This window comes from Emys orbicularis, chromosome 4 (genome assembly GCF_028017835.1).
Source record: "Emys orbicularis isolate rEmyOrb1 chromosome 4, rEmyOrb1.hap1, whole genome shotgun sequence".
NCBI classification, from domain to species: Eukaryota; Metazoa; Chordata; order Testudines; family Emydidae; genus Emys; species Emys orbicularis.
This window is the reverse complement of record NC_088686.1, coordinates 50,491,361-50,513,484: the sequence shown is the minus strand read 5'-3', so window position 1 is coordinate 50,513,484 and position 22,124 is coordinate 50,491,361. Positions and strand designations below refer to the sequence as shown.

Here is a 22,124-nt window from a genome sequence, read left to right as displayed (position 1 = left end):
GCTAATGCCAACCCTCCTTTCAATTTTTTCCTTTGTCCGTCTTGTTAATGCCCCAACTGATGCAACATCTACCACTTTCCATGAAAGATCTTCATCAGTCTAATACACCTGTCAGGAACTTTTCACTGCTACTCAGCAAAACTGTTTTTCTTTCTTTAATTTCATTCTGTTATTCCTAGTTGAAATTGCTCTTAATTCCTCTTGTTCTTAAGTGTTTAGTCTTTTAGAATAACTTCCTTACTGTCTTCTCAGTTGTACAACTTGAAAGTTGATACTGATTTCTGAACCCAGACTTCTTAAAAGCAGAGGAGAGGAGAAGGAAAGAATTGGTGTGCAGTTTATATATTAAAGGGGATACATCAAATGAAAAATCAGTTATGTCTGAAAACATTTATATGCTAGAGTTATGAGTAACTCCAAGTTTGTTATAACCAAAAGCATATAAGATTTTTTTTTTCTGTTATGTTTGTTTACCTCTCATTTGACAGTATTCTGTCTGCAGCTGGTATCAGTCTTTGGTATTGTCATTCATTTTGTCCTGTTATGCCATCTTACAGCCACAAGGAAAATAAAACTTTTAAAAATCAAAAACGAGAATGTGAAAGTAAAACCTTAAATTTGTAGTCATAGTACCTGAAATTACTGTTTACTATTTTTTTCAACTAACTGGATTTCAAATTGATGGTGTATTTTGAAATAAATCAGCGAATCAGACCTTCTTGGCCAAGACTTTACATTCCAACTTTCAGTTCACAGCAAATTTTTACTGGACTGTGATGAACAGAAAATAGTTTATAATGAAAATGTTGACTCACCGTCTAATTTTCATCTCGTGAATGATGCCGCTATAATGTGTTTTACTTTAAAAAACAAACAAATAAACCTAGTATTATCTATAGTAATATAAACAATGTTCCCAAAGGATTTATTTTTGCTAAAATGGTTTTGCTGAGAGAGCCATTTTGTTTTAGCCCTGCATTCTCCGGGTTGTAAGAGCAGGAATAAACCTAGGAAGAAGGAACTTGCAATATCTTACATTGTTTTACTCTCTTTGAACATGTTTCTGACTGAGACTGTTGGCAAATAATATCAAGCATAATAAAATGCATAATAGTAGTTTTGCCTCTTGTGACCAAAAAACTCACTGTGATGTAGAAATCAATCTGAGTTTAAATTCCTTGTTTTTAATGAAATGTATTTGGTTTTAAAATTACCCATTTTAGTAATAGCAGTATAGCTGAGATAACATTGTAGGTGAAAGCTGTTAAATTTTAAGTGAGTATCATGACAATGGATGGTACATGTAAGCATTTTGCTTCTGATCAATTTGAAGCTCAGTTTTAGTTCTTTCTAATGTAGATGTCAAATGAAAAGCTGTGTTTAAGTGTTACATTTGTTTTACAAGATAAAGCCATGTCAAATATTCAAGAAATTATTTTTCATCAGTTTAGTCTATTTACAATACATTCTTGTTTACCTTATCTTAATTTCGGATTTCAAATTTAGATACATTTTAATATTTGCCTATCAGTTTTAAAAGTCTTGACCTAAACTTTGACAGGTTTTGGAAATGTATTATGCCAACCTTTTTAAAAAAAACAACCAAAAAACAACAACCTAAGAGCTTGTCTATATGAGACATTAGTGTGTGGCAAGCCACGGTGCAAATCTACAGCACATTAGTTTGCAGTGTATTAACATCCTGTGTAAACAAGCCCTAAAGAAGCTTTCTGGGAATCACATCATTCATATCCACTGTTGTCTATGGATTTCTTGGGATAATAAAAATAAAGACTAAATTTATAATTTGTCTGATTACAAAATTGGAATTTCAGTCTATATAACCCACCTAAATTTTTTTCTTTGCGTTTTGGTTGCTTATAGATGCACAATTGGATGTTTATTTTATGAGTCATTACATCTGTACAAATGTATGGGTGGTACTGTAATCTAGCAGTAGTCCTACCAAGTCTTCAGTGTCATCTGATACTTCTTGTTTTCCCAGAAGTCTGTCAAAACAGATCATAACTAGAATAGACTACCTATCAAAATGTACTCCTCTCTTCCCCCTCTCCCCATAACTTCATAGTTTCTAAATTAAATAGATGATCTGTTAAGAAAGCTAAAAGTTGGTGGTAGTCTTTGTGCCATATTATTGTTTCAGGGACACCATTGTGAACCTGGAGTAACTCCATTATATTTGGTGTTTGTTTAAAACATTTTTTTTTTTGTGTACAACAAATTCTAAACCTTTATTTTTCTTGGAAGCAATGTGAGTGGTACCAATTACAAAATTTGAGATTGTGTGTATTTCAGTATTAAGGTTATTTTGTAATTGCCCATTCTGGATGTTAACATTTTGTTTTCTTCTATGCTTTGTTAGTGACTTGTTCTGCTTAAATGGGTTGCTGTCAACTATGAAATCTAGTCCATTTAAAAAAAAAAAAAAAAAGGCAAATATTAGTTTTTGGGTTGTGTGTGTACTCCTGAGTTACTCTACCAAGTTTTTGTTTTTATACTCTGTTTTTAAGCATTTCTTTACTGAAATAAGTATTCAAGGAATATCATGCAGATTCCTGCTACGTTTAGTAGGACTTGGATTTTACAAACATAAGACCCAAACCCATCCGTGTAACTTTATTCATATGAATAGTCCCATTAACTTCAGTTGAACTACTCACATGATTAGAGAGATGCATAAGTGTGTACAGCATCAGTTCTATAGAGAATATATTTTGTATTGTTTTTATCTAGGTGAGAATTCAGTGTTCTTTTTTTTTAGTTGCCTTGTGGTATGTGAAAGACCAAAACAAACAAGGGAAACAATGGAACACTGATTATGTGTAAAGTGCTGCCAAATGTACAGAGCCAACAACCTGGAAAAAACCCTACAGAATTTATTTTTCTCTCATCTTTTAGAGTAGTTTAAAGTGTTAATTTAACAACACAGTAGTTGACATTTTTTCAGACACAAGTTTAAGTTTTGGTGCTTTAAATAATATAAAAGGGTGAAGTCTGAACTACAAATGTTTTTAATTTAAAGTATTTATAAAATTTCCTCCTAACTTGAAAAGGGCATTTGTAATATGATATTTATAAGTTAAAATTGAAATAGATTCACTTTTGCTTATTGATTTTGTATCTGAAATATTCAATTAAATCATAGTCAACATTTTAAAAAATGACTTTTTTCTCTTATAGGACGATGATTCACCTAATCCTGAATATGTAAGCTCTCATGGTGATGGAGGAAACAAGAAAAACTGAAAATTAATCCTGGAGACGAGGAGATACAATTTTAATTTGAAGAGTTTTTTTCAGAATGAAAACCACATTCAGTTATCTTGATGAGTGCAGAAGGACGAGAAGAAAGTTATGATGGCTAAAAACAAAGAGCCTCGTCCCCCATCCTATGCTGTTAGTGTGGTTGGACTATCTGGAACTGAAAAAGACAAAGGTAATTGTGGAGTTGGAAAGTCATGTTTGTGCAATAGGTTTGTGCGTTCGAAAGCAGATGAATATTATCCTGAGCATACCTCTGTGCTTAGCACAATTGACTTTGGAGGACGAGTTGTTAATAATGATCATTTTTTGTACTGGGGTGACGTAACACAAAGCAGTGAGGACGGAATAGAATGCAAAATTCATGTAATTGAACAGACTGAGTTCATTGATGATCAGACTTTCTTGCCTCATCGGAGTACGAATTTACAACCATATATAAAACGGGCAGCTGCCTCCAAATTGCAGTCAGCAGAAAAATTAATGTACATTTGCACAGATCAGCTAGGCTTGGAGCAAGACTTTGAGCAAAAACAAATGCCTGAAGGGAAACTGAACATAGATGGCTTTTTATTATGCATTGATGTTAGCCAAGGATGCAATAGGAAATTCGATGATCAACTTAAATTTGTGAATAATCTCTATATCCAGCTCTCAAAATCTAAAAAACCTATAATAATAGCAGCAACTAAATGTGATGAATGTGTGGATCATTATCTACGAGAGGTTCAGGCATTTGCTTCAAATAAAAAGAACCTTGTGGTAGTGGAAACATCAGCAAGATTCAATATCAACGTTGAGACATGTTTTACTGCACTGGTACAAATGATGGATAAAACTCGTGGCAAACCTAAAATAATTCCGTATTTGGATGCCTATAAGACACAGAGACAACTTGTTGTTACTGCAACAGATAAATTTGAAAAACTTGTGCAAACTGTGAGAGACTATCATGCAACTTGGAAAATGGTTAGTAATAAACTGAAAAATCATCCTGATTATGAGGAGTACATACATTTGGAAGGAACAAAAAAGGCCAAAAATACATTTTCAAAACACATAGAGCAGCTTAAACAGGAACATATAAGAAAAAGAAGAGAAGAATATATTAATACACTACCAAGAGCTTTTAACACATTGCTGTCAAACCTTGATGAGATTGAACACCTGAACTGGTCAGAAGCCCTGAAGTTAATGGAGAAAAGACCAGACTTCCAACTTTGTTTTATTGTGTTAGAAAAAACACCATGGGATGAAACTGACCATATAGACAAAGTGAATGATAGGAGGATACCATTTGACCTTCTCAGTACATTAGAAGCTGAAAAAGTCTATCAAAACCATGTACAGCATCTTATATCTGAGAAGAGGAGGGTTGAAATGAAGGAGAAGTTCAAAAAAACTCTTGAGAAAATACAGTTCATTTCACCTGGGCAGCCATGGGAAGAAGTTATGTGCTTTGTAATGGAGGATGAAGCGTTCAAATATATCACTGATGCGGACAGTAAAGAAGTATATAGTAGGCATCAGAGGGAAATAGTTGAAAAAGCCAAAGAGGAGTTTCAGGAAATGCTTTTTGAACATTCGGAACTGTTCTATGACCTAGATCTTAATGCAACACCCAGTTCAGATAAAATGAGTGAAATTCATGCAGTTCTGAGTGAAGAGCCTAGATACAAAGCTTTACAGAAACTTGCACCTGATAGAGAATCTCTTCTTCTTAAACACATAGGATTTGTTTATCATCCCACTAAAGAAACTTGTCTCAGTGGCCAAAATTGCATGGACATTAAAGTAGAGCAGTTACTTGCCAATAGTCTTTTGCAGCTTGACCATGGTCGCTTAAATTTGTACCATGATAGAGCCAATATTGATAAAGTTAATCTTTTCATTTTGGGTAAAGATGGTCTTGCGCAAGAGTTGGCAAATGAGATTCGGACACAATCCACTGATGATGAATATGCCTTAGATGGAAAAATATATGAACTAGATCTTAGGCCAGTTGATGCAAAGTCACCTTACCTTTTAAGTCAGTTATGGACCTCTGCCTTTAAACCACATGGATTTTTCTGTGTGTTTAACTCTATTGAATCCCTCAATTTTATTGGAGAATGCATTGGAAAAATAAGGGCTGAAGCATCTCAGATAAGGAGAGACAAGTATATGGCTAGTCTTCCATTTACATTAATATTGGCTAATCAGAGAGACAGCATTAGCAAAAACCTACCTATTCTGAGACACCAAGGTCAGCAATTAGCCAATAAGTTACAGTGTCCTTTTGTAGATGTGCCTGCTGGTACATATCCACGTAAATTTAATGAAGCTCAAATAAAGCAAGCTCTAAGGGGAGTGCTGGAAGCAGTTAAACACAATTTGGATGTTGTAAGCCCAGTTCCCACCATTAAAGATCTGTCAGAAGCTGACTTGAGAATTGTGATGTGTGCCATGTGTGGAGATCCATTTAGTGTGGATCTTATTCTTTCACCCTTCCTTGACTCTCACTCCTGTAGTGCTGCTCAGGCTGGCCAGAATAACTCTTTAATGCTTGATAAAATTATAGGTGAAAAAAGGAGGCGAATACAGATAACAATATTATCATACCATTCTTCAATTGGTGTAAGGAAAGATGAACTAGTTCATGGGTATATACTAGTTTATTCTGCTAAAAGGAAGGCATCCATGGGAATGCTTCGGGCATTTCTTTCAGAAGTACAGGACACTATTCCTGTCCAGTTGGTGGCTGTAACTGATAGCCAGGCAGATTTTTTTGAGAATGAAGCTATCAAGGAATTAATGACTGAAGGAGAACATATAGCAACAGAGATTACTGCTAAATTTACAGCTTTATATTCTTTATCTCAGTATCATCGTCAGACTGAGGTTTTCACATTGTTCTTCAGTGATGTATTAGAGAAGAAAAACATGATTGAAAATTCCTATATGTCTGATAGCACCAGAGAATCAACACATACAAGTGAAGATGTTTTCCTGCAGTCTCCCAGAGGAAATTCTCTTGCATATAATTACTACCCGGATTCAGAAGATGATACGGAAGCACCACCCCCCTACAGCCCAATTGGAGATGATGTGCAGTTGCTCCCGACACCTAGCGATCGTTCAAAAAATCGATTAGACATGGAAGGAAATGAGTATCCTGTTCATAGCACACCACTCAACTGTCATGACCATGAGCGCAACCACAAAGTACCTCCTCCTATAAAACCCAAGCCGCTTGTACCTAAGGGAAATGTGAAAAAACTGGATCCAAACCTTCTAAAAACAATTGAGGCTGGCATTGGTAAAAACCCAAGGAAACAATCCTCTCGAGTGCCTTTGGCACCACCAGAAGATTCAGACCAATCCGATAATTATGCAGAACCTATTGACACTATTTTTAAACACAGAGGTTTCACTGATGATATCTATGCAGTTCCAGATGATAGTCAGAATCGTATTATTAAAATCCGAAACTCATTTGTTATAAATGCCCCAGGAGATGAAGAAAATGGATTTTCTGATAGAATATCAAAGAGTCATGGGGAAAGAAGGCCATCAAAATACAAATATAAATCCAAGACACTATTTAGCAAAGCAAAATCTTACTACAGGAGGACACATTCAGATGCAAGTGATGATGAGCCTTTTACCACATCGAAAACAAAAAGAAAAGGAAGACATCGTGGAAGTGAAGAAGATCCACTTCTGTCTCCAGTTGAAACCTGGAAAGGTGGCATTGATAACCCCGCTATCACTTCAGATCAAGAGTTAGATGACAAAAAAATGAAGAAGAAAACTCACAAAGTAAAAGAAGATAAGAAGGTAAGTTAGTTCAATCCATTTTGTTAAATGGTGTATAGATGAGTTCCGTTAAGCTAAGACTCCCTTTTTATTTTTTAATTTTTTAAACTGTTCTTTGGCTGTCCTAACTTATAAAGCATTAACATTAATTTCTGTGATTAGAAAGTGGCACTTCATTTATGAATAGATCTGCTCTTTGTGTATATTCAGACTTGTATTTGTTTTCTTTTGTGCAAGTTTTTACATATTTTAATCTTGTTAGCACTGCACAGCCAGTTTAATATGAGGGAATGAGCTGGGTTTTTTTCCCTTATGCATCAGTTGTTTACAAAGTTCTAGACAGGTTCACCTTCACAAACACATGAAAAATTAAAATCCGCATTTTATAAATGGACTACTGTATATACTCATTCATAAGCTGATTTTTTTTTTTAGTAAAAAAGGGAAGCACCAGAGAAGGGGGTCGGCTTATGAACGGGTATAGAGAGGGAGAGCTGGGACACAGCCCCTCCCCCCCAACAGAGGGAGCAAGGAGAGGCAGCACAGCCAGAAGGGAAGAGGCGGGGCCAGAGTCTCTCCGCTTCTGGCCATGCTGTTCTCCCACAGCCTCCGAAGCAGCTGCAGCCCTGCCGCTCGGCCCCGCCCCCCAGAGCAGGCTGTGGTTATGCCACCGGAGCATGCTGCAACCGTGCCACCCGGCCCAGTCTGCTGGAACATGCTGCGGCCGCGCCACCTAGTCTGGCCCGCCGGAGCAGGCTGCGGCCACGCTGCCCAGCCTGCCGGAGCAGCTCCAGCCAGGTCAGAGACATCCTTCCCAGGCCCTCCCCAGATAAGGTGGGAAGGGATGGGATGGGGAGAGTGTGGGGGTTCCGGGCTAGGGGTGGGGGTCATGTGGGGGGTGGTCACAGGGGTTACTCCCCTGACTCCCAGCTTCTCACCCCCCCCCCCCCCCCCAAATTTCCCCACCAGTTGCTGTCTCAACCCGTCAGGGTAAGCAGCTGGTGCACCGGGACACTTTGTTTACTTAAGTTTACCTCCGTGCCTGCGGACACTCGAGGTAAACAAACCATCTCAGCCCACCAGCAGCTTATCCTGATGGCCCGGGAGCCAGAGTTTGCTGATCCCTGAATTGTAGGGTTGGCTTATGAACGGGTTATAAACAATTTCCATTTTTACTTATCCATCTTGGGAGGGGGGTGGGGGGTCAGCTTATAAACGAACCGGCTTATGATCGAGTATATACGGTACTTTCTGAAATACAGTATTCAATATGAAGTCACTGCCAATTTCTTGAGGCTCCCAAACTAACATGAATGAAGCCTTCATGTTCATGAAATATCTTCGACAAAGTTGTGAAGTTACAAAAATACTCACTTTTAAATAATTTTGTAATAAACCTAATTGAGGGGTGTCTATTACTTTGGGTGCAAACAGTCTTGCTGTGTAGAGTTGAAAATGTCCTTTGCTGTACTGCGTTACTGGCACAAAGTTGCTCTGAAGCTGGCATATATACCTCCAGCAGGATCATCAAAGTCAGGGGTTTTCAAACTGGGGATAGGGGTCATGAGGTTATTACGTGGGGAGTCATGAGCTGTCAGCCTCCACCCCAAACCCCACTTCACCTCCAGCATTTATAATAGTGCTAAATATAAAAAAGTGTTTTTAATTTATTGGGGGGTTGCTGTGTGAAAGGGGTCACCAATAGAAAAGTTTGAGAGCCACTGATCTAAGTGCAAGAGGATTCTCTGGCAGAGTGGAAGTTCAGTTTGGAAGGGTGTAGTCCTTTCTTCTTTTCCTACACCTCTTAGATGTCATGACTCCTGGGGGAATTCTGCATCACTGCACATGTGCAGAATTCGTTCTCTGCAGATTTCTTTGCTTCCCTGCAGAAAAATGACTTTCTGACAGGGAAGCAAAGGGAAGCCACAAGAGCAGTTATGCAACCCTCCCCAGCTGTATGTTTTGGGTGCCCAGGGCAGAGAGGTAAAATCACTGTGAGGCAGGGAGTGGGACTGGGGAAGACCCGGCTGGTGGTTCCTACCCTGCGCGGGCTCAGCTGCTAGTCCCGGCTAGGCTGGGGAGGAATCTTTGCAAACTTCCTGCCCTCTGCCCGCCCTCCCCCTCCCCCCACTTCTTGCACCCATGGCTCCTCAGCTGCAGGAGGAGGGATCCCTGTACAGGGAGCTGGTCCCTCATCTCCTTAACCCCGTGTATCCAGATCCCCTCATATCCAGTCCCTCCCACTGAGCCGAACCCCCCTGCACTCAGAACCCCCCTGATGAGCCCCATTCCCCCTGGACCACCACAATGAGCCACCCGCACCTGGATCCCCACCCCAACGAGCCCCAACCAGCTACACCTGGATCCCCACCCCACTGAGCCCCACTCTGCCAGTATCCGGATCCACCACTGAGTCCCGCACACCCAGGCCCCCGTGCTGAGCTCCCGCCCCTCACACTGACCCCCCTACTGATCCCCAATCATCTTCACCTGGACCCCCCTGCAGAGTCTCATTACTGTTGCACCCAGAACTCCCCCAACAAGCACCTGTGCAGCCAGATGTCCCTTGCACCTGGGTCCCCCACTGAGCTGCCCACACCCAGATTGCCTCACACAGAACCCTCTCAACCCACACCTGGATTCCCCCACACAAAGCCCCTACACACTTGGATCCTGCCTTGCTGAGCCTGCCTGCCCACACCTGGTGCACCTGGAATGGAGGGACAGGGTCCTGGGGTGTTTCTGGGGCAGGCCCGGTCCTTGTGATGTGAGGGTTGGGTGCAGCCTCACCACTGAGTCTGTGTCACGGGGGGCGGGGTGGGAGGAGGGGAGGGGCGGGGGAAGCTGCACAGTGATCTCCCACCTCTGTGCAGCCAGTGGCCTGTGCTCCCCAATGCCATGCTGGAGCATCCACATTTATTTGACAAATAAAATTTGCAGAATTTTAAAATATTGTGCGTAGAATTTTAAAATTTTTGGTGCAGAATGCCCTCAGGAGTAAGATGTAGTCTTTTAGCACTTTGTGAATTTTATAATTGCAGAATGTGACTCTTATACTACATCTACTCCTCACTGAATAGAAAAGATATGTTGCACATATGACAAACATCCAGATTCTCCTAGTACCACCAATATAAAACTGTTATTGCATTTTTGTTTAGAGGCTTTTAAACTTTTTTCCCCTTCAACCATGAAAGGACTGCTGTTACAGATTTACGGTTAGAAGGGTGTATATACAGGCTTCTTAAATTTGTTAATCAGTCTCAATTGTTCAGCTGTAGGAGGTGCTACAGGACAGTTGGCTACCTTTCTCAGCAAGTGACTATTTCATCTATGACATATGGTACAATATTATTATTTTTATGTTATTAGGCTAGAAATACATTGTGGAATGTACTGTTATGTTTCAGATAGATTTGTGGCCCATGCGTTCATAAAACTTTTTGGAAACTTCCAGTTTGATTGCTGTAAGTATGTAAAGAAAATGAACGTTAAAAAAACTATGCATGGACTGGTGTCCTCTCTTTCTCTGTTGGTGTCACGAACACCTAACATTCTATAGTGACTGAGAAATTCCAGGTAAGATGCCCTTAGAAGCTTCTGACTACTCAGTTTAAATAGTAGCTGTTGAAACACACTCTCCTTTCTTTCTTTTCTGGCTAAGGGAGTGAAAGACTTGGTATTTAATCTGGGTCTCTTGTATAGCACTGCAGAGGACTCTTTGCATAGAAGGTTGTGGAAAGTCTTTAAGTTTTTTATCTTCTGTCTGCTATGAAGCAAAGTAATTATGTACCTGAAGGCAGAATTTTCCAGTACAGATGCCCCCCTACTTACGCAATCGTTCCGTTCCAGAAAGCCTTGCATAACTCGAATTTTGCGTAAGTTGGAAACGTATATCCGTATTTTACGCAAAAATTTCCGCAACTCGAAAATCGTATTTCTGGCTTATGGAACTTTTTCCGTAAGTGTGAATTTGCATAAGTCGGGTCTTGTCTAACCCGGGGAGTGTCTGTATACACTTAGTTGATTTTTTGTTCAATAGTCTCTAACCAAGACAATGTATACACACCTTTTCTTTTGTCTAATGTAAAAAGCTTGATATACTATTGGAAGTAAAAGTATTTAAAACAAAATACCCACACAGTAAACAAAATTTATAGAAACTAATTTTTTCTTGTGCTGTGCCAAAAATAAAAATACTTTTCAGTAGAATATACAAATTGGATGAGAGGATAAAAGTATATTGCGTCAGCGTTTGTGTGGCTGCTGTTTCTCTATTTAGAAATGTCTTTAGCAAAGGAAAATCTTGCTCTAGTTATTTGCCAGTAAGATATTTTTATATATATATTTGAATACAAAAAGCCACATCTACAACTTACCCTGCTGCCATGTTATTGCTTTAAAGTTAGAATTATTGGTGTATAATGTAAGTATTTTGATCTTCTCTAATAGCTGAAACTAGCTATATAGCTGAGTTTTGTTGAGAAAATAAAAGTCCAATAAACTGGTCAGCTTGAGGGGCTTTTATATTTAATTTGTGCTAGGAGATGGATGCTTTTTTGCCTAGGATGAGACCAGAACAGCTTGTTTTGATTAAAGGAAGCACTTTTCAGGCCTTACCTTGGTACTGTGTATGTTTGTCCTAATAGACGTGTCTTTATAAATTGCTGATGTCTTTGATTAAGATGATCTTGGTCAGCATGTCATGGAACGGTGTAAATAGTTGATGAGTCCAGATTTGTACATGGCTAATGATTATAGATTAAAACACTTTTTTTTTCTTTTTCTTTTTTCCATATTTGAGTTGCCAGGTTTTTGGTTTCTTTTCTGTCAAGTATTGCCATTGCAGATCCCCACTCTCAAGAGTGCCTACTAGTCACAGAACCATCTGGAAATCACTATGTGGGGCTGGTATATATGCCTTCACATGTGTCTGAAAGGGGCTGTGGCTCCTGTTCTATGTTCATTTCCTATTATTGAAGGGAGCAGGTCTCTGAACCATCATTTCTCTTTAAGTGCTCAGTACTATTTAACATTTCTAACTTAGGAAGAAGTAAAATTATGTAAATGTTTTCTTGTTTAGTGTAAGTTTATCATTGCTCCTTTTGTTTGCTCAAATGCAACAACTCTGCATAGAAATCTGGATTCAAGTGATCTCAGATGTCGTATTCGGACAAAGTATCCAAGAGAAAACAGTACTCCAAATGCTGAAAGTTCCTCAGTTCTTTTGCTAAAGGATTCTGCAGTCAGTGTATTGGCTTTGTGGATTAAGTTAAGCAGGAGCATTGGCTGGAGCTACCATTAACACAGAGAACCTAGAGTGCTGAGCTTAATAGGACTGTTTCCGTTTCTTTCATTCCTGTTGTTTCAGAGACTCTTAAATCCCTCAGGATGCAGGGCTGCTTCAGAGTGAAACAGTCCACCAGATCCAAATATTCTGGCTTTGGACTGAAGGCTGTGTTTAAGTAGTTTTGCAGAAGTCCCATCTCTTCCTTTCTCTCCCCCCCCCCCGCCCTTCTCCCCTGAACCCTATGTACTCAGATCTGGAGTTGAGTGACTAAGACCATGTCTACACTCAGGGCCGGCTTTAGAAAGTGCGGGGCCCAATTCGAACATTTTCAATGGGGCCCCGGCAGGGATGACTAAAAAAAAAAAAAAAACCACGTAAAAAAACTTTCATTTCTTCCATGTATTTACTTTCCATAACGATATAAATAATAACAAAATTATATATTGTGTACATTGCTGGCTGGAGGCAGGGCAGGGGCTGACTGGAGGTAGGGTCTGGCTGGAGGCAGGGCAGGGGGTGCGGGGCTGGCTGCAGGCAGGGGGTGTGAGGCTGGCTGCAGACGGGCTGGCTGCAGGCAGGGCAGGGGGTGCAGCAGGGGCTGGCTGGAGACGGGCTGGCTGCGGGCAGGGCAGGGGGTGCGGGCAGGGGGTGCAGCAGGGACTGGCTGCGGGCTGGGCAGGGGCTCCCCTGCTTCTACCGCCCCGGCCCTTTAAATAGCTGCCGGAGCCCTGGGGAAACAGTGGGGCTCCCGTGGCTATTTAAAGGACCGGGGCGGCAGAGGCATCTGGAGCCCCGGCCCTTTAAATAGCCGCCGGAGCCCCCTGCTACCCCAGGGCTCTGGGGGCTATTTAAAGGGCCCGGGGCTCCCCTGCTTCGACCGCCCCGGCCCTTTAAATAGCTGCTGGAGCCCTAGGGAAGCAGTGGGGCTCCCGCGGCTATTTAAAGGGCCGGGGCGGTAGAAACAACGGGAGCCCTGGACTTTTTAAATAGCCCCCAGAGTCCCACAGCCCTACCCCAGGACTCCAGAAGTGGGGCTCTGGTGGCAATTTAAAGGGCCTGGGGCTCCAGCTCCTGCTGGGAGCCCCAGGCCCTTTAAATTGCCCCCTGGGGAATCCGGGCCGCCCCGGTACGGCGTACCGGCGATGGCAAGGGCGCGGGCCCCTCTTAGGCGCGGGAATCGGCTGAATCGGCCTAAAGCCGGCCCTGTCTACACTATGCACCTTTTAGCGACGCAGGTGTGCTGCTACAGCCGTGCCGCTAAAAGGTGCACAGGGTAGCAGCTCTCCTGCCGACAAAAAACAAAACAAAAACCCCAACAATGAGCGGTGGTAGCTTTGTCGACGGGTGAGCTCTCCTGCCAACAAAGTGCTGTTCACACCGGTGTTTTTTGTCGGTGAAACTTTTGTCGTTTGGGGTGTTTTGTCATTGAGGGGTGTGAGAAAAACCAAAGTTTCACCGATGAAAATCCAGTTTAGACAAAGCCTGAGAGAATTCTTAATCCCTTTTTTTTCTGATTGCCAGAGACAAAGGCAAGAATCTGAGCACTGTCTTTGAGCCCAGTATGAAGAGCCAGTGATAAGAGTTTAGTGTACAGGCGGTAACATCCATTGGGTTTGGAAGGGTCTTGGAGTCAGAAGGGGTGTTTAATTCTGACCTTCTGAATTCTGGGCCCCTCAGATGTGATTCTTGACAGTCTGCTCTCTTACCTTTGGAGTCCTTTGGATCAGAGTGCTGTGTCAGTTCTAAAAGGGAGCTTGGAGTGACAGTAATTTGTGCTCCATTCTCTTCAGAGCAATGGAAGATGATCCTTTTCTCCCTACAGTCTGACTAATTCATGATCTCTCAGGCCTGTCACATCCTTTCCTGGGACAATGTATGACTCAACTGCAGAGGCTTGAATCCAAAAGGCTCCAGGAATTACCTTGGAAATTAGACCTAACCCTTAGACCCAAGGTGTAATTTCAAGGTCGGGTAGATGTACATGCACTAGTGTTTAATTGAGCTAGTGCACTAAAAATAGTAGTGAGGTGGCAGCAGTGGTGTGGGCTAGCTGCCCGAGTACTTAACTAGGTTTCAGATGGGATTTAACTCAGGAGGATAGTCTATGCTGCTGCTTACACTGCCATTTCTGCAGAGGTATTTTTTAGTACACCTCTACGCTGATATAACGCGACACGATATAACATGAATTTGGATATAACGCGGTAAAGCAGCGCTTCGGGGGGGGCGGGGCTGCGCACTCTGATGGATCAAAGCAAGTTGGATATAACGCAGTTTCACCTATAACGTGGTAAGATTTTTTTGGTCCCGAGGACAGCATTATATCGAGGTAAAGGTGTACATGTAGTCTATCTGAATTGGAAATTATACCTATAGCTGCAGTGTAGATGTACCCTTAGTTATACCTGGAATGGGACTGGGGTTCAGTATGAAGTTGTTGGATCTTTGAATTTCTCTGTACCTGGAATTAGCCCCATTTTCAACCACTAGTGTAGCTGCATTGATGTAGACCCTTACTATAGACAGAGTCACAATTTCCAATGGTGAAGCTTACACCTGCTTGAAATTCAGGTAAACTTCACAAGTGCAAACTGAAGTTTTCCTCATCTGTACTAGGGGTTTGCGCTGTTGCAGCTACACTCATTCCTGAAATGGAAATTAACTCCAGACAAGGTCTTTAGATTCTGCTCGTAAATTGTAATACTGACTTCAGAAGTAAGATGTTGAAGATGGTTTGTTTTTCTTCACCTGGTTCTTGATCCAGGAACTATTAATCATCTCGAGATGCTCAGTGTATTCCCCTTAGACTTGACACTAGTACCACAGCCTTTTACCTTTATAGGCTAAATACACCATGGTTCATGTAGCAGCAGTCAGCCTGTTCTACAAGTATTCTTGCTAAGAAGTCATAATCAAAGTAGACTAGGAAACCTTCTCTAAAGTGTATTACCTAATATTTGGGAAGAATTGCACTGTAATACATAAATCAAGAAAATCTTCGGTTAAAGACTTAGAAATGTATTAGCTATTATGTTTTTTTTTATAAAATTATGGTCTTTTGAATTCCAGGCCACGTACAAATAGGTTGGTGATCCTAAGTAAAGTGAGTTTAGGATATAATAGCAATGTGCTCCTTTAGCAGTGTATTTTATAAATGGGGGAAAGTGGTTTTTGCTTTTCTGTGAGCTTTAGAGAACCTATCCTGGTCAAGAAATTGGAGAAGCCGTATTGTGACGGCGCATATACTGGACATGTGGAGGAATTTGGTGGAGATGCGAAGTATGAAAATAAAGAATCTGCACAATTTAACTTTTTAACTACAGCTATACAGTGAATTGCTTGGAAATGAAAGAGAAGATGACCCAAAAATTACATGATGCATGTCTAGCCTGATTATATATTGACACTTTCCAATAACTGCGTGTGTGGGAATGTTGAATAGGATAATTTGGAGACCCTGAGCTAAAGGACAGGCAATGACTTATTTGTCTACAGAAGTTAAAATTGTGGCAAATGGAAAAACACCTAATAGTGCTGCCAGGACCATCATAGATGTTGGAGTTTGAATATCCCTATTAGTTCAACTTTTATGAATCTGCAAGAATTTAATCGTTTTATAATCGTGCTTCAGTCTTCACGGCTGAGGATGCTAGGGAGATTCCCAAACCTGAGCCGGCTTTCATAGGTGACAAATCTGAGGAATTGTTACAGATTGAGGTGTCACTAGAGGAGGTTTTGGAATTAATTGATAAACTTAACAGTAACAAGTCACTGGGACCAGATGGCATTCACCCAAGAGTTCTGAAAGAACTCAAATGTGAAATTGCGGAACTACTAACTATGGTTTGTAACCTGTCCTTTAAATCAGCTTCTGTACCCAATGACTGGAAGATAGCTAATATAACACCAATATTTGAAAAGGGCTCTAGAGGCAATTACAGACTGGTAAGTCTAACGTCAGTACCCAGCAAATTAGTTGAAACAATAGTAATGAATAAAATTGTCATACACATAGAAGAACATAAATTGTTGGGCAAAAGTCAACATGGTTTCTGTAACGGGAAATCATGTCTTACTAATCTATTATAGTTCTTTGAAGGGGTCAACAAACATGTGAACAAGGGGGATCCAGTGGACATAGTGTACTTAGGTTTTCAGAAAGCTCACCAAGGTCCCTCACCAAAGGCTCTTAGGTAAATTAAGTTGTCATGGGATAAGAGGGAAGATCCTTTCATGGATTGAGAACTGGTTAAAAGACAGCGAATAAAGGGTAGGAATAAATGGTAAATTTTCAGAATGGAGAGGGGTAACTAGTGGTGTTCCCCAAGGATCAGTCCTAGGACCAATCCTATTCAACTTATTCATAAATAATCTGGAGAAAGGGGTAAAAAGTGAGGTGGCAAAGTTTGCAGACAATACTAAACTGCTCAAGATAGTTAAGACCAAAGCAGACTGTGAAGAACTTCAAAAAGATCTTACAAAACTAAGTGATTGGGTAACAAAATGGCAAATTAAATTTAATGTGGATAAATGTAAAGTACTGGATAAATTCATGGAGGTTAAGTCCATTAATGGCTGTTCGCCAGGATGGGTAAGGAATGGTGTCCCTAGCCTCTGTTTGTCAGAGGGTGGTGATGACCGACAGGAGAGAGATCACTTGATCATTATTTGTTAGGTTCACTCCCTCAGGGGCACCTGGCATTGGCCACTGTCGGTAGACATGATACTGGGCTGGATGGACCTTTGATCTGACCTAGTATGGCCATTCTTATTTTCTTAAGCATATATAACAATTGTCCAAAGGCTAAAAAGCTTGAAAGAAAGGTTTTTTTCAGCTGCCAGTGAGTTGCGGATGACAATATGTATAAACCAGGCTGCTACAGGAGGATATTCATGCATGTCTATGTAAAACTACTGTAAGTGATGTTGAAGTTAAAATTGTAGTAAGCAGAAGGGCAGATCTCTCTTTTGGGCATATGTTTCAGGAAAACATTTACATTCAAATACTTGTTTAAAATGTATTGTTTGTAATTCACTTAAATTTCCCTTTTTTCAATCATGATTAAAACATAATAGCATTATTATTAAATGTTTCTATAAATGTGGCTGAAGATTTTTGCCCTTTTTGAAAATAAATATTAAATGGACCCTGTTGGGATTTAAGGTGGGAAACTGAGTCCACCCAATTTAGGCTTAATGAATTTCTGCCTTTTATACAATTTATTCTGCCCTATTTATACAATTTCAGACCGAATACTGACTTATACTGTCTGAACATATATTTATATGGGTATGGGTCCCAATTTACCACATTTCAAGGCACCTGGAAGTTCTCCTATACTCTGTGATGGTTGTCACCTCCTCTGATCCCTCAGTCTGTTCCTTCAGTCCTTTTCCTTCAGTTTCTGGTCTGCTGTTTCTCCAATTTGGGCCTTGTTTACTTCAGTACTTTTATACATTTCCTCATTACATATTTGTTAACCTTTCTCCAATCAATTTTAAACACATTAAGCAAGCGTTTTAGGTCATGCACAAGCTTCAATTTACACAACTTTTGCTGTTTAATTTCCATGTCGTCATGGTTCAGTGTCATCCTTCCCCTGGATTTTCCCATGAAAAGGGGGCTTCTTGTCATTATAGGTTTGTGTATTTTTACCTCAGAACTTCCAGCACAACATGATACCTTTGTCCTGTCAATAATAACATCATTTTAAGCAAATCTGTATGAGAGGAGGAGAATTGGCAAAACCACAATCATGCTAGTAAGGCCTTGACTTAAGTGTTACCTTATCTAAATTCATTCATTATTCATAATTATAAATTATTAAAATATAACTCTTAATCTTACCATTTAGTTATTTCATATTTATATTTCAATATTATAAGTCCCAAACAGTATATTGTGTCATTGTACTCCTACCCATGAATCTACTTCGTGGGGGGGACCTTTTAATATCACCACCAGTTTTTTGTCTTCTGCAGATGTATTTTTCAGGGGACTTTTCTCTCAAAGTCCAAAACCTTACATTTGTGAATACATGAAAAATGGATTTGATCCCCTCTACTCCTTCAACTTCCCCTCCCCCTTTCGTGTGTGGGTGGGTGGAAAAATTGATGGAGCTGGACCCCCCCAAGCCTGGGGAGGAAGGGTGAAAAACCTCAGGAGAAGCAGAGGTACACTGATGAGCAAGGGGAAGATGCAAGGCTGGGAGGTGAATGCATTGATAGGCTCGGGGACAGATAGATATGATGCTGGGGACAGCACAGAATTCATTAAAATTTTGGGATTTGGAGAGAAGTTGGAAGATCCAAATCATTAGACAGCCAGCGAGAGCTCCTGCAGCAGGGGCCAAAATCACCTTTCTCTACGAATTGAGAGAGCTGGCCACACTGGTTTGCCACACACACATTCAGGGTGGCATGGGGGAGTTCAGAAATGAAAAAAATGTCTTGTACTTTTTGGTGTATTAAAAATTCGGTTTTTGGGCCAGTCGTGATTATTTTGCGGTTTGACTCATGATTTTAGAACTTTTGTGGGTTGGCAAAACTGAGGACTTTTCCTGCAATAGCTCCTCCTGGCTACCAAGGGCTGGCTGTGTACTGCTGAGCACAAAAATGGGGAGCAGGAAAACTTTCCTGTGTACTGAATGCCCCTCTCTCCCACCTCCCACCCTGAAAAAAAAACATTTTACCCAGGCACCATGCAGTAGAGGAGGAAATAGTTCAACTTGCTTGATGAATGCAGAGGGAGGGCAGGGACAAGATGGAATAGACAGGAACAGGCTAAAAACAGGTGGTAAGAGGGCAGGAGGCATGTGCATGTGGATTGGAGTGGGGAAGGGACAGGAGTAGTGCTCATGTGGATAAGAGCTTGGAAGGTGGAGGGGATGGGGCAGGAGTCTGACAGCAGAAATAGGGGCCGATGAAGGCAGGCAGTATCTGTGAAGGGGAAGTGCAGAAGTGTGTCTAACTCCTAGAAAACATTCTCCTCCAGAACTTTGAATTTAATCCAGGGTCTTGGAGTCTCAATAGTCCTCTGCTGTCTTCCAAATAGCTGTGAAACGCACTGGCAAAATGTCTTTTCCCTTTATGGTTTCTATTCTGCATAGAGGCTAACTGCTATCAGTTACTCATTTTACTCAAGTAGTTTGCGTGATCTGTGCTCTGGCTCTCACGGTTCCAACTCTTCTAATGAGCTGTCTGGTAGTCATAATGGTTCCACATGTAATTCCTGTGGGTTTTTTTTTTCAATAGGCTTTTTAAAAAAATTAGGAAATTGCCTTAAAAATACCTTAAGTGAATATTACAGTTACAAAGTCAAGTACTCAAAAACAAGGACATTTCAGTGTTGAGGTTCACACTGCTGTGCCTCCAGCTTTTAATCTTATTGGCAGTGGGTCAGCTTTCATGTGAGTGCAGCATGGGGTCTTTCTCCTGCAGGAGCTTCAGGATCAGGAAGTACCCACACTGCCAAGTCCTCTCAAAGCCAAACATCCCAAGTCCCTTATGCCTGAACTATAAATGAAGCATATACTTAGAGGGATCTCTGAGGAAAGGAGTTGATGAGGGTGACAATTGACCCTGAGAAAAAACCACTTTTTTAATCCCTCTTAGCTTTTTGTTCTCTTGCCCTATCCCACTGCCAACAGGCCTCTGGAGTGGCTGTGCACAGAATATGGCACTCATGTGCTGGCACGGCTTTGCGTCAGTTGCCTCACCTGTCCTGCTCAAATTGCTCTAATGGTAAGATGCACCAGCACCGCTTCATTTCTTCTCCTTGCCTCCTCAGGGAAAACACCAAGAGAAGAACTTAACACATTTATCCATCCTCACTGTAGTCTGTGAGTGTTTCACCACCATTAAAGAATTTTATCCCTCACAGCACTCATGTGAGGTAGGGAGGCTATTATTCTTGTGTACATTGATCTAATCCAGTCTCCTCAGAAGAAGCAGCCCTGTAGTAGGCAAAGGGGTAATAACTTAAAAATACTCAGCTTTGGGGGGAAGCAGTTACTTTTAATAATCTGTTATATGCAACCCAGTTTAGAAGGTAGACATTTCTATTAGTCTGTTTTTTTCCCATTATTGGGGAGGATGCTGCAGTGTTTTATCCTGTGCAACAGATACGTTTTTATTTACTTTCACACCAAGGAAAATACCCTCCTGTAAACACGAGATTGAAGAAACTGTGTGAAGTTTCAGAAGAAATAACATCTAAAGAAATTCTGTCTTTAAATATCCTAATAGGTCCTTGTGTCTTGCAAGATGATGATTTAGTAGGGAGTTTTTTCCTAATAAAAAATCTTGGATTATATGCTGTACTCTAAATATTAATTCAGGTGATAATCTTTTGGACATATCAGCAGAACTGTAATTATGGTCAGTAGTTTGAATAACATTTTATTGAAAAGTTGCTTAACAAATTTAAAAGCTTGCTTTTGTAGTTTTTAGATGGCCTCCAACTCACTACTCTTGTACTATTTTCTAAGTGTTGACTGATGATTGCATCTTTGTGTTGACACATACTTGACTCTGATCTTCGTTCAGTTTGACATTTTTGTATGTGTATAACTTGTAAATGAAATGTAATATTTTATTTCTGGTTGCTAGTTTAATTTCCACATTTAGGTTCTGATTATACAAGTGAAATGGAAAAAAGTGGATATGTAGCTGCAAACATTTTTGACAGATAAAATGTTTGATTTCAGGATTATTTTCATCAGTTGTTTAGTAGCTGGAACATGAATTTCATTATGGAAAGCTCCTGCACATGCTAATAGTAAAAGACTTGGACATGAAATTCAGCTATTTTCTCTTCAGTTTTCACCCAGAGCAAACTTTTTTTTTTTTTTTAAGCCAAAATCACAAGCCTAATGGCAAAACTTTTAATAAGCCCCAATGAATGGGTCCTAGATGCCAAGCTGATGCTACACTATACTTTTATTTTACATTTGTTGTGGGATATTGTGTGTGTGTGTGTGTAAGTAAACTAACTAATGTGCAGAATGCAGTATCCTTAATATAAAACATACTGAAGCAACTTGGTTCTCAAAAGATGCAGAAATATTCTTACCTCTTTTGTTGTCAATGTGAATCTTTATTACATCTGTTTTTGTGTATACATAATCATAACTGACTTCTGTAGATTTGTGAAAGATGGCATCATTATAATTTCACTTTGAATGGTGTTTCATGTTAACATGTTAATTAGTTTAAATACAGAAGAAAAAGCGTCACTGTAACTCTAGACAAATAGTATATTATATTCCTGAGGCTGCATATTTGTTCTTGTGATTTTTTGGGGGGGAGGTCATCCTGTTGGCTTTCTGGTGCAGATATGACCAATCATTTCCATTATGTCAGAATGATTTTTACTTAAAGCACACTATTTTAAGTATCTTTTTACTTAAGTTTTGCCATTAAGGAAAACTCACATACTGTAGATGTGATCTTAATTGAAGGTTTGTATTGTGAATGTTTTATTACACTGCTTAATAACAATATTTTTGGAGTAACTGTGGTATGTTTTGTTGTAGCAGAAAAAGAAAACTAAGGCATTCAATCCTCCAACCCGTAGAAACTGGGAAAGTAATTACTTTGGGATGCCCCTACAGGATCTGGTTACACCTGAGAAGCCCATACCACTGTTTGTTGAAAAATGTGTGGAATTTATTGAAGATACAGGTAGGATAGAAGTATTGTTGGAAGAAAGATTTTTACCCTTTTCTTCAGTGAGGAATGTATGTCTTTTCTT

At 40.3% G+C, this 22,124-nt stretch overlaps 1 protein-coding gene across 1 annotated transcript in view; it reads left to right on the top strand.

Annotated features, from left to right (window-relative positions):
- Positions 1-22,124, top strand: part of ARHGAP5 (Rho GTPase activating protein 5) — a 72,747-nt gene that overhangs the window by 6,533 nt on the left and 44,090 nt on the right. The window contains exons 3-4 of the mRNA XM_065403798.1: positions 3,202-7,101; positions 21,907-22,054. Of these exons, the coding sequence (XP_065259870.1) occupies positions 3,376-7,101; positions 21,907-22,054 (3,874 nt within the window). The 5' untranslated portion in view covers positions 3,202-3,375. The remainder of the gene's footprint in view (positions 1-3,201; positions 7,102-21,906; positions 22,055-22,124) is intronic.